The sequence below is a fragment of the Poeciliopsis prolifica genome, unplaced genomic scaffold, assembly GCF_027474105.1.
Source record: "Poeciliopsis prolifica strain line A6 unplaced genomic scaffold, Auburn_PproV2 SCAFFOLD008, whole genome shotgun sequence".
NCBI lineage: Eukaryota > Metazoa > Chordata > Actinopteri > Cyprinodontiformes > Poeciliidae > Poeciliopsis > Poeciliopsis prolifica.
This window is the reverse complement of record NW_026562383.1, coordinates 4196483-4208558: the sequence shown is the minus strand read 5'-3', so window position 1 is coordinate 4208558 and position 12076 is coordinate 4196483. Positions and strand designations below refer to the sequence as shown.

General features: G+C 41.8%; 2 protein-coding genes across 6 annotated transcripts in view; one reads left to right on the top strand and one right to left on the bottom strand.

Moving 5' to 3' along the window:
• LOC129361820 (MAGUK p55 subfamily member 7-like) overlaps positions 1-2948 on the bottom strand; it is a 24413-nt gene extending 21465 nt beyond the window's left edge. The window contains exons 1-4 of the mRNA XM_055032946.1: positions 2852-2948; positions 2385-2416; positions 1590-1735; positions 1339-1416 (exon numbers count right to left, since the gene is read on the bottom strand). Of these exons, the coding sequence (XP_054888921.1) occupies positions 1339-1416; positions 1590-1735; positions 2385-2412 (252 nt within the window). The 5' untranslated portion in view covers positions 2413-2416; positions 2852-2948. The remainder of the gene's footprint in view (positions 1-1338; positions 1417-1589; positions 1736-2384; positions 2417-2851) is intronic.
• On the top strand, positions 1223-12076 carry LOC129361821 (WW domain-containing adapter protein with coiled-coil-like). Of its 5 annotated transcripts, none has more exons than XM_055032949.1 (15): positions 1226-1325; positions 3563-3643; positions 4098-4488; positions 4916-4949; positions 5337-5529; positions 6323-6414; positions 7834-7943; positions 8066-8163; positions 8345-8605; positions 10177-10293; positions 10424-10572; positions 10646-10734; positions 10990-11128; positions 11214-11341; positions 11430-12076. In XM_055032949.1, exons 3-15 carry the CDS (start codon positions 4448-4450, stop codon positions 11497-11499), a joined length of 1521 nt encoding a protein of 506 aa, XP_054888924.1. In that variant the 5' UTR covers positions 1226-1325; positions 3563-3643; positions 4098-4447; the 3' UTR covers positions 11500-12076. The 5 variants fall into 5 exon arrangements, with proteins under 5 accessions (XP_054888925.1, XP_054888924.1, XP_054888926.1 ...); XM_055032951.1 differs by lacking the exon at positions 1226-1325 and adding an exon at positions 3016-3093 and having other exon boundaries at positions 10993-11128; XM_055032948.1 differs by lacking the exon at positions 1226-1325 and adding an exon at positions 3016-3093.

The following is a 12076-nucleotide window of genomic DNA, read 5'->3' as shown; positions in this document are numbered from 1 at the left end:
ACGATGTATTGGAAGCCGTCGTGGATGGAGGAAAGAAAGGAGAAAATTTCCACTAAAAAACTCAAAGATTTTGGGATCAATCAGAATTTTTTTTAGAAAAAGAAAGGACATTTCTATGTTTCAAAAGTCGACTTCAATGTTTTACACTGGTAAAAACATTTTCCAAGGGTTATTAGTAGAGGAGCCATATTGTGGTGACTTCCTGAAGGCAGGCTTTCAGTTAGAGCAGGAGCTTCTTAAGACACAGAGAGCCAATTTCAAGATGTTTAATTACAAAGTCAAATTTCTTTTAAGTCATATTTGTTATATAAATGTTTTTATGACAACCGAAGGTAACATCATTACTTGATTGTGCTCTAAAATGCCAATCAGGCAGTATTTTGCCTGGAAAATACTAAGACATAATTGTAATCACAAATGTAGATGTTTTGAATAATTGGGATGAATTTCAACAACGCATGACATTTATTAAATCTATATTTTGATTTCTAAGTTTTAAAATATGTGAGTTGAGAGGAGTAACGTAATTTTCCACAGAAAATAATGTGCCTACCATCTTTTTTTATACAAAGGTTCACATTTTTCTTGATTGTAAAATCTAAAAATAGAGAAAAACTGGACGATTCCGTAAGAATGACCACATTCCTACATCGGCTCTTTATCCTTTTTTTTTTTTTCCGAAAGGCCACAAATTTTTACGGCTTGTAAGCAAGTTTTATTTCACCAGACTGTGGACAAAACTGGCTCTCTGGGTTGTGAAGGTGGTTTTAGTGTCCAGAAGGCCAGATGAAAGCCTGCGTTGGGCCGGATTTGGCCCCCTGGCCTGGAGTTTGACACGTGTGCGATGGCAGATCTCTTGATTTCTAGAGGTTTGGACGCTGGAGATGAATGATGCCCAAAAAGCAAGTTCAAAAGAGAGGATTAGCCTCAAAAGCCTGGAAGGAGAGAGAAAGTAAAATAAAAATAATTTAAAAAAAGACCACCACGTACCGTTTTGCTTTTCACTGAGGACAAGTGTTTATGACTTTATCTTGAATCTAAAATCTTATTTTTCCAACGACATAGCTCCAGCAGCCCATCCCTCACTCCCCACATGCACCTACTGTCGTAAAACTCCGAAGTTTTCCCCCCCTTTATCTCTCGGCTGTCCTTTTAACTGCGGATTACGGCAACAATTCGGGACAAAATATGCGGGGAAAACAAATTCCAGCCGCGCGCGCGTGTCTGACGGAGGGAGTCTTTTCTGTAACGGCCGAGAGAAAAACGTCGCGTGTCTCTCGGCCGTCAACCCGCCGCGGCGCGTCGGTCTGCTAAAGATGTTAGCGGTGAGTCACACACTTGAGAGGCCAGACCCGCCGCATGGTCCTGGACGGGAACGGGCCTCCGCTTCTCAAAGCGCCTCATCCGTTCGTGAATCTGTCAAGAGAGAGAGAGAAGAACTGGGTTGACTCCGAGAAAGATTACAACTTAAGCTTTTAGTGTTCTGGTTCTGGCAGAGAAAGTGCTGGTGACGTTTCACTTTAGCTTCCCGTCGTCTAGGTTTTCGACTTAGAAGAAGCCAAGGCCAAGAGTGTGTGAGGAATGTTTACCTTAAACAGCAGGTGGACCTTTCTCTCCATCAGCATGTTGTGCAGGAACCTGTAGTCCTCCTGTCTGTCGGTGTGAAACTCTGACGCAGACATGGCCGCGGAGAGCCGCTTGCACGCGCCTGGAGGAGTCCAGTTCACAACCGGTTCTGTTCGGACACATTCAGCTCGGTGCAGGAGAGCAATTCGGTTTCAGATACGGTTAATGTCATTCACTTCGACATGAATCGGTTCGGTGCGGCTGCTGTTCGGCTCACGTGATCATAGTTCGGTTTGGTTTAGTTCAATTCAGTTTATACAACAACAACAACAAAAAAAAGCAGCTTGTTTCAATTGAATTTCATTCAGTTTATTTCAATTCAGTACAAAGTGATTCAGTTCGGATCAGTTTGATTGAATTTGATTCAGTCTGATTCGGCTCAGTTTAAATGAATTAAAATCGAGTCCAGGCCTTTCCAGTGCATTCCAGTTCTGTTCATCTACATGAGGCTGAGTTTAACTTATTTCAGCTCAGATGAATAACATTCGGTTGGGTTTAATTTTATTTACAGCGCAGTGTGTTAAATTCACCGACTAAAGGAAAAAAGGTGCATGCGGATGAACTCTAACTTCTTCTATGTTGTTTTTTTTTTAACTTGATATTTCATTTTAAACTACATTTCAACTTAAATTTAAGGTACAACTGCAGAGATCAACATTATTGAGAAAAAAATAGTTATTTAAACAGAAATAAACTGCTTTACTCAGACTGCTGTAAGTTTTCAATTAAAGATGAAAAAAGATAAAACCTAGACATACTTCTGTCCTCAGTTCTCCTCTGCATCATCAGTCTGAGAACAGAAATACACACGCACATATATTTATATATACATTTGAATCTCATTTTTACTTGGAACAGATTCCTTCTTTTGAGATATTGCTGCCCCCTATTGGTGGCATGAAATACTTCTATTTAATCAGTTCAGACCTCTTCAAACAAAAACGACTTGCTTCACAATAGACATTCACAGTTTAAAATAAAAAAAGAAAAAGAAATAGTCTTATCACAAAATGCACAATATCTTCTTATTTTGTAAGTTTGAGTACACTCTTTGTTTTTATTACATTGAAAATGAGCAACAATAGAAACAGCCTAAAAAGACCTAGAAGCGAAATGAGAAGTAAATCTTTAAGTCTAATCAGAAGAGCATTTTTCTCTTTCTTTAAGGTCCAATGTTGTATATTTACATTAAATCAGTGCAAACGACAACATAATCTTCACTCACCATGCACTCTCTCCTTTAGGCCTGGTTTAGGCAGAGTCATTTGCTGCATATCTTCACAGAACAAGCGCCATTTGAACATTCACGCCGCAAACAGAGGATGTGAAGTGTTTGACTGGCCGGACTGGAAAAGAGGCTCACTCCCATTCCATCGATATCCATCAGGTCTGACCTACATTGAGCGGTCAGACAATGCGGCTAAATTAGAGCAGCGTCTGCAGCGCTTGGAACATAAAACCAGTTAGGTACATGAATTGTATACAAGCATGTCAATCCTTTCTTTCCCTACTGTCTGGTTTTAAATTTGATTAAATCCAGACAGTATTATTCAAACAGTTGTTTGAGAACCCCATTCCTGTGGAAGCAGAGAAGGGGCTTTTTCCTCATATACTTTTTCTCCAACGGTTTTCTCAAGATAATGAGTTAATTTTCAGTTTTCCGCTTTTTTTTTTCTTAGTGTTTTCTCGAAATAAGCACATTTTTGGGGGAGTTTCTCAAGATAACAAGTTAATCTCGTATTTTCTACTTTTTCCCAAGATAGTGAGTTAACTTCCCGTTTTCCAAAATGTACTTTATTCCCCGATGGGTTTCTCGAAATAATGAGCTTTTGATGATTTTCTCAAGATGAGTTAAATTCCCTGACTGATTTCTTGAGGTTAACGAGTTCCATTTCCTGTTTTCCGTTTATACTTTTTCCCCAATGATTTTCTCAAGACGAAGAGTGAATTTCCTGTTGGTTTTCTCGAGAAAACAACGATGCCCTCGGGATTTGAAAGATGATTCCACCCTTTGACGGTAGGATGGAATCACTTCCTAATCTAATTTAGCAAATGAGCAACCCTTTTATGTCACCCCCCCTCGCCCTCCAGAGGATGCTGCCCTGGGTGGTTGCCCATATCAGAAACCACCACAGGAAGTGAGAACGAAGTCAGATTGGTCATCACAAAAAAATGTCATCTCCTTCAGGAGGACTTAATCAAAATTTCTGTAAAGTGTTATGAACGTCTCTCATACAACTTAAAAGCAATTTTATTAAATACTAACAAATACATTTGATTTTTTTTCTTTCGTTACTCTTGTATTTAGTCAATACACAATATAATGTTGATAATGTAAGTGATTAGATGATCGACCTTAAAGTCCTTCAGAAACTCAATAAATTTAGTTTCCTGAGTTCACCTGATCTTTAAACCGAAAAGATTTTACATGTCTTACATTTTCGCACCAACATCCTCTTTTATTTTGACAGGTCGTCCCGGATCCAGTTCCCCCCCTTCCCAACCAACCGGACGTTTAACCATAAGTCGGTCTCCTCCGCTTCCTCCTGCCTGCCTCTGCCGCTCTCCACTGAGCTACATCGGCCGAGTCTCACCGCATACCGTAACTACAAGCCAGATGATGCATTGAGGGTGGGTTTTAATTGTACCACCCGCTATGCAGTGCAGGTGCTCGGCGCTCGACTTGTAGCCGTTTGTCTGGTGAGAAAGGCCCGAGATCAGACTCCAGGAAGAAGAAGAAGAAGAAAAAAAACTGTGAGAGCAGACAGACAGGAGGCCACGGTTTCCCCCTCAAACACACACACACACCACCGGGGCCTTGATGGTGATGTATGCAAGGAAACCAACAAGAGTCAGCGATGGGTAAATGAAACGCTGGTCATTGCATTGTCACGTGTAAATAAGGCGCATACGTGTAACTGCTTTAGCCTCAGGAGCGGTAGCTTTCTTTTAGCTGTTAGCTGTCATGGCTACCAGCTAACTGCAGTTGGTTAGCTTGAGGTTCCGGTTAATTTTTTTTCTTCCTTCTTTAGCTAGGCTACATACGTTAGCATGACGTGAACTACTAACGTAGTGATTTAAGACTAGTAAAACATATATACTTCTTTTGAAGTCCCTGAGAAATTTAAGCCACTCTTTATCTTTATTGGGAGTAGCGGGGGGGGGGGGGGGGGTATAAATATGACGAACTACTCGGAGCCAAATGGAAATTGTGCTAACGTTAGCTAACTTAAAGTCGTCCACAAAGTGTCTTGGAAGAAACTGACTTCAGTTCTGTGTGTTTCCACAGGTGCAACGACAGAAGGGATTCTCAGTCCTATCAGGTACACTTTGACCAATTTTTTTTCTATTGTTATTATGGCACATTAATGCATATGACTTCCTATCGTGTGAGCTGAAACACATTCTTGTCACTTTACATCATTCTGTTTTCTAATAACAAAAAAAAAAACACTGTGCGTTTTGTACACTGTGTACAAAAAGTTGAAGCAAGCCACTGTAGCCAAAAGTTTCCATTACACCTTCTTTTCCAATGTTAATCTAAAACTTAAGTTCAATGTTGTGTTGACTGATTTGAAGAAAAACCAGTTGGAAGAGTTAGTTATACACACTCTCCAGAATAGAGATTCAGGGTGACTAGAGGTATCCAAGACTGGACACTGAACTCGAACTAACCAGCTTGATCTGCTGCCCACTGTTTTTGTTTCCAGGCCCATAAATCTCAGCCAAAGAGCCAGTCCAGCAGCCTTCACCGCTACACCAAGGTGCGCGACGGTTCATCAGATCCCATACCCCCGTACAAGGTGCTGCGACGCTCCGACGAGAGTCCTGTCAGCAGACAAGGGGATGCTATCGGGCAGCATGGCAAGGCCAAAACCTCCTTTCCTGTTAGAGGCAAAAACGGTAAGTGTCGGTGTTACTTTCTGCTAATGTTTCATTTGAAACATTGAAACATTCTGCTAATGTTTCAGATAGGGTAAAAATAGATGTTTGATTTTTTTAAATAAAAGTTTGAAACGATCATAGATAAAGTAAATATTTGTTTTAATTCTATTCTGCAGTTGTTTACCTGACAAATTGCGAGTGTTTAATTTTGTGGTCAGAAGTTTACGTACAGTCATCTCTGGTAGGAATTAATATCAGGCTTTAGTTGTTTTAGCTATTCTTCTAAGGTGGAACAAGAGCAAACGGGATCTGACAAAAACGAATATTATACGTTTATAAAAATGTACATTTTGACATGATCAAAATTATACACACCTTATGCTTCATATCCTTAAGCTTGCTTGCTATTTTAGAAAGATTAGGGGAAAAAAGTGGATTCAGGTCTGTTAAAGGAAATCAATTAATTCAGAAGAACTCTCAAGATTAAGAGTGGCTAATGATCAAGGTAGAATCTCATTAATAGTTGAGCTGAAATTTCTAAATGGACATTTCACCAAATTGGTGGAGGAACACACGTAGATGTTTAAGCTGAAGGTTTATTTTTTTTTATTTATTTATTTTTTTGTGTGGATTTAGAGAAAATCCAATGAACAAATCCATGCACTTGTTCATGATTTTAACACTAGATGGAGGTGGTTGAATCCTTCTGCTCTTTGCAATTTAATAGCAGCACAGCGACACAACGCCTCGAACGCAAAGTCCTCTGGTGTGCAAGTCGTGTTTGTTTGACTAAAGGAAGAATTTGTTCCAGGGACCAGCAGCTCACCTCAGGAGGCCTCTCACAACAACAGCTCCCACCAAGGCACTGAAACTCACGCAAGCCAGAGCAAGCCTGCAGAACGAGTGAGTTACTGTTCCTGTTCCTCCTTTCCTTCCTTCCTTTTTTGCTGCTCGAAGGTTCTTCACCTTGCTCAGGAAGCGACACACGGGCCGTCGTGTGCGCCGGTGCTCATCAAAACAAATGGCACAGCAACGCTCGATGGATAAATATTCAAAAAATTGGCTTTCGAACCAACTTTTTCACGCAGTGAGTGTGTGAGTTATTGCATTAGCATGAAAAATGTGAGTTCATAACATCTGGTATCTGTAATCCAGCATCTATTGCATTCCAAACAGTTCTTTGTGATATGAAAATTAAGAATAATGCACATAATGGTGTGTAATATTGCTCAGCCTCCGATATTAAATTCCGGTACTAAAGCTGCTAATCGTGATTAATCGATTATTGAAATCAGCTGAATTACTAATCAATTAAATGTTGACTGAAATATACAGACTCAAAAAAAAAATAAAAAAAACATTTGCTGGAAGAACAACACCCTCCGAGCAATAGTGAAGTCATAACTGTACAAAAATGATCAGTCAAAACGAATTGTCAGCAGATTGTCAGACACTGTATTGATAAGTCGAGCAGAAATGGCTGACCATTTAGTATGATGTTGGAAGTATTTATTTTTTATCCACAGATGCGTCCTGTGCTGCAAATAATCAAACATTTGCTAGAGAAATCCTTTGTAATCTATTTTAGCCAAGAAAATATTTATTTTCTTATTTAAACAAAGGAACTGAATTGTTTGCATTTTCTTACACATTTCTAATATTGAATAAAATACCCTTAAGTGCTTAAATAAAAAAAATCTACAAAATGTGGCTTTTTTGAAAACCCCATTAATCATCAGGATAGTCGATTATTAAAATAAACGCTAGCTACTTGGGACGCACGGTAATTATTAGGTGACTTGCACCAGATTTGACTCAACGGGTTGTATACAAATGCAGAACACACTATTCAGATTTTGATCTGTGTAGTGTTAAATTGTGTGTTGCTTTGTTGAGCTTTACTTGTTTTGGTCATACAAGTCTAATATGAGCTTGTTGTAACGTGAGAAAGTTTGAATACTTTTGCAAGACCCTATAGTGCAACTTTGTATGTGTTCATAAAACGCTGGCAAAGACTTGAAAGGATTAAAAATGTATTTCCTATTTTGTTACATTATTTAGGCTTTATCCGAAAGCTGCTCTTTCTAAATATTAAAAAATCAAAAACTACAAGACGTTATGAACACTTGACATCAATTGTAATGGCATCTATCGGCCAACAGATGGCCTGAAAGCTCATCCAGGCGATTATTCGTGAACTTGATGTTTTCGTTTTTGTGGAAGGAGGTCCCACTTTGCGATATTTCTCCCTTTCCCTACAAACGTTGTGCTGTCCTTCGTGTGTCTTGATCTTTATCCCTGTGGCGACTGTCTCTGCTGCAGGACCCTGCCGACGACTGGACAGAACACATTAGCTCCTCCGGCAAGAAGTACTACTACAACTGTAGAACTGAAGTCTCCCAGTGGGAGAAGCCCAAGGACCTGCTGGAGAGGCAAGTCCCAGTTTCGCTTTATGTTCAACCAGAAATATTCCTTATGCTGCTCGTAGTGTTACGCTCTTCATGTAGAGCGGCTATGTGCTCAGATTCATAGATAGTGCCTGCTTTCACTTCAGGGAACAACGACAGAAAGACTCGGCCAAGATGGCGGCGAACAGTTTCCCCAAGGATATGGACTACAGACAAGAGGCCTTGCAGGACAAAGCCACGACTAGTAAGAATCAACTGTGAAACTCTGTTAATAATCTCTGATTGTCTACTTATTCTCTTTACCCTATCCCTGCTGTACAATGTAGAATACTACAAGACATTATTAAGAACAGTAGTAATAGTGAATTTGCTAGAAATGTGCTTAAATTCACTGCTCCGCTTCCTTTTCTGCTGTTCTCACACAGAGACGACATCAGCGGACCCATCCACGCCATCAAACAGCGGCCATTCCTCCTCCCTCTCTTCTTCTCAGAACCCGAACTCTGCAGGCGGTCCGTTAGGCTCCGCCCCATCCAGCATGTCGTCTTCCTCGTCGGCAGCGGCTCAGAGCGCGCAGTCGGCGGCGTTGCTTCAGGACCCGGCCCTCTTGCATCAGCTCCTACCGGCTCTGCAGGCGACTCTGCAGATGAACAACGGCAGCATGGACATGGCCAAGCTCAACGAAGGTGAGGACGGCATGGTTCGATGGGCTTAAAAAGAAAAACTGCTTATCCGTAGTTAAGTTAGCGCTGTGTTGGATATGTGGAGTCACTGAGTGACTTACCTCAGTTTTACAGCTGTAAAATAGGACGGATAATTCATATCTATCTCCTCAGGTGGCTGGTCCTCCTCTGTCTATGATGACATCAGTAACTATGTCACAATGCTTATCTTTTGCTGACTGAAAAAGCTTTCTGCTTCAGAGAAATCAGAAACCAGCTTCTTCAACATGCCTGAAGCTGAATTAGCATCATAAATATTCAAACTTTTCAGTGTCTAATCATATTGCAGGGTTTACCCCAGTATATTATAAGCCAGGTTTTAATTATACTCCAGCCAGGCTAAGCATTGCTTATTTATACTTTATTTTATTTATTTTTTTAAATTTAGCATATTTTAAAACTTTCCAGTTAGTGTTTAGGTATTAATCTTCCAATCTTTTAATAGCACATAATTATCAAATCATATTTTCAAATTTTCTGTCAACTTTAAACTCAAAGCGTCAGCAGGCTTCTGGATGAATGGCTGCCCTACCATAGAGCTGTCAGGTTTTCTGGGGGAAACTTTGTATCAGTAATTGTTTCTATGATTTTATGAAATGCTCAAAAATGTAGGTTTCCTGTACTTTAGTACAGCTGCAGACTGAAACCACAAGCTTTGCATGTTGACTGTTTATTATTCAATTAAGGAACCCTCCCAAACTGATCCCAGAGATTTTTGATAAATAATCTGCCACCCTATTGAGCTGTGACATGTCATGTTTTGTTCCTTTTGACTGCCGAGCTGAAACAGATTATCAGCAGCTCCAACTTCATGTCTTTCTGTGGATCTAACGGAGAGTTTTATTCCCTAATTTTGTGGACGTAACACTTTGCGAAGCCATTTTTGGCTCAGCTTTAATACCCGAGTTTGGCTCAGATGTTTTCATTGCATTTTGTGACTTGAGTTGCTTGAAGCTACTGCTAACTAGCTGCTAATATACCCTTGCTAGGTAGCTAGCTTTTTTGTATCCGTTATGAGTCAGTACAGATGTACTTATCCATAAATTTGTTCCGCTTCACTTATGTTGCCAACCCACAACTATACATTTCTTTTTCACATTTGTGAGTCTTGCATTTTGTTCTTAACAATCTTAAAATTTGAGCTGGAGGCTGACTAATTTAGAGATTTGTGTATCTTTAGTGCTGAATACATTGTCATTTTAATGCAACCCTTTACTTAATTTGTAGTTGTTATTTCTGATGAGTTTTGTCCTATTTCTGGGAGAACATAGCCCTTACGCTGGTCAGGTTGCATTAGACTTCCTTCCCTAGTATCGTATGTACGTTAGCCGCCTCTCGTGACACAGTAAAAAAAAACTAAGATCTCCCTGGTCGTGTGTGTGTGTGTGTGTGTGTGTGTGTGTGTGTGTGTGTGTGTGGTGGTGTGTGTGTGTGTGTGTGTGTGTGTGTGTGTGTGTGTGTGTGTGTGTGTGTGTGTGTGTGTGTGTGTGTGTGCGTGCTGTCACGTGTGTTCATTCCTTCTTTCGTCCTACCAGTCCTGGCGGCTGCTGTCACCCAGGCTTCCTTGCGGTCTGTGCTTCATAAGCTCCTCGCTGCTGGACCCGCTTTCAACGTCTCGGCTCTGCTCTCAGCTGCGCAGCACTCCAATCAAGGTAGGGTATTTTTTGACGCCGTTTATCGTTTCCTGTCCTCAGAATTCGCTTTCAGAAATGAAAAGTGTGCGTAAAAGTGAGAGGATCGCCCCTGATCAACACTCTTCTACTGTGTCGTTTCTTATTGCAGCCCAGCTCTCCAGTCAGTCCCCGGTCTCAGTGACGACAGATTCGTCGTCCCCGCACCCATATGTCTCGCCGCGGAACGGCACGCCCCAGAACAGCCAGAAGCCCCTTCTGGGCATGCATATCGGCAGCGTCACCCCCTCACAAGCTAGAGTACGTGGCTTCAGGAGCCGCCGCCACTTTCTGTTCCACCTGCCGCTGATTTTCTCTCCACTTTCCTCTTCAGGGTGGCATGCCATCAGGAAAGCAGGGATCAGCGTCTTTGTGTCAGACAACCGAAAAGCGTCCAGAAGACCCCAGGACTCTACAAAGAAGGTATAAGCCCCAGCTGCTCAAAACTTTGTGATCTTGGAGGCCAATTTCACCTACGTTATCCAGAAAATGTTTTGTAACCCAATTTCTTGGACAAAAGTTCCAGTCGTTTAAAATACATTGAAGTTTGGAAATGTAGCTGGACAGAATGTAAAAATGTGGAGGCTGTGACGAGGCTGTTGAGCCGTCTATCTCCAGCAGCCAGGCGATTCTGTGCGCCGTACCAATTGTGTCTGTTTTGCCCCATGCATCGTCCAGCAGTAGCAGTGGCGGCGGCGGCAGCGGCCAAACCCAATCGGACCCCCCCGGCTCCTTCACTCCCACCTTGGCGACTCATTTCGATGAAACCCTCATCCGACACATCCAAGGGTGGCCTTCAGAGAACACAGAGAAACAGGTAGGTGCTGTCAGAACCCCGAACCACTCGGCATCTTTCTGCCGAGCAGCCTTCGTGACGCGATGCCATGGTTCCGTTCCAACAGGCGGCTCGGTTGCGAGAGGACTTCCACAACATGGGCAGCCTGTACATGTCTGAAATCTGCACGGAGATGAAGAACCTCCGCTCTCTGGTCAGAGTGTGTGAAATCCAGGCTACGCTGAGGGAACAAAGGTAGGAACAGGAAGCGAGGTTTGCATGAACACACTGGACAAACTCAGGCCTAAAACTGAGGATTTGTGTTGTCTTCTCCTTTATGTAGAGTCCTGTTTCTGAGGCAGCAGAGCAAAGAGCTGGACAAACTGAAGAACCAGAACTCCTACATGGTGTGAGGACCTGAGAGTCTGTGAGCGGAAACGGCTGAGATATGGACAGCAAGCCGCTCCGGAATGTTTTCAAAAGGCTGCAGCCGAGTCCACCCCCTTTTTTTTTTTTTTCCCTCTTTTAGTTTTAACTTCAAAATTTTGTTTTCAGTGTCCTGCCACATTGACTGGTTGGTCTGAAAAGGCCAGACCTCGTGGTTCAGACACGTGGACACAGGACCTGTGATTACTGGCAGACGGCACCTTCTCGGACCACGGAGCTCGAATCGCGTGTATCATATCGGGTGAAGTTGTTTTCCGGCGTGCTTTTTTTGTTTTGACGTGTAGTGTTGAGGACCAGATTTAAAAATAGACATCGTAAACGTTTCCGCAACACCGCCTTGGGTCAACGAACGATGCCGCTCATCGCACTTCTAAAACAGACTTTCTCGTACATTTAAAACTTACAGATTCTCACTGATAGCTTTTTGTTTTTTTTTAATTCACTATACTTAGAAATTGTTTTGCCATCCTGTTGTGATTTGAGGCAGTATGACATCGGTTTTCTCGGTCGGAGCCATTCTGATTAAAGGATAACATGCAGTGA

What these genes read in the sequence shown, in the direction of transcription:
- LOC129361821 (XM_055032950.1), top strand. Translation starts at nt 4,448, where the DNA reads ATGGTGATGTATGCAAGGAAACCAACAAGAGTCAGCGATGG. An exon ending in TCACCCCCTCACAAGCTAGA is followed by an intron (nt 10,573 to 10,645) that starts GTACGTGGCTTC and finishes TTTCCTCTTCAG; the next exon opens with GGTGGCATGCCATCAGGAAA. An exon ending in GCTACGCTGAGGGAACAAAG is followed by an intron (nt 11,342 to 11,429) that starts GTAGGAACAGGA and finishes TCCTTTATGTAG; the next exon opens with AGTCCTGTTTCTGAGGCAGC.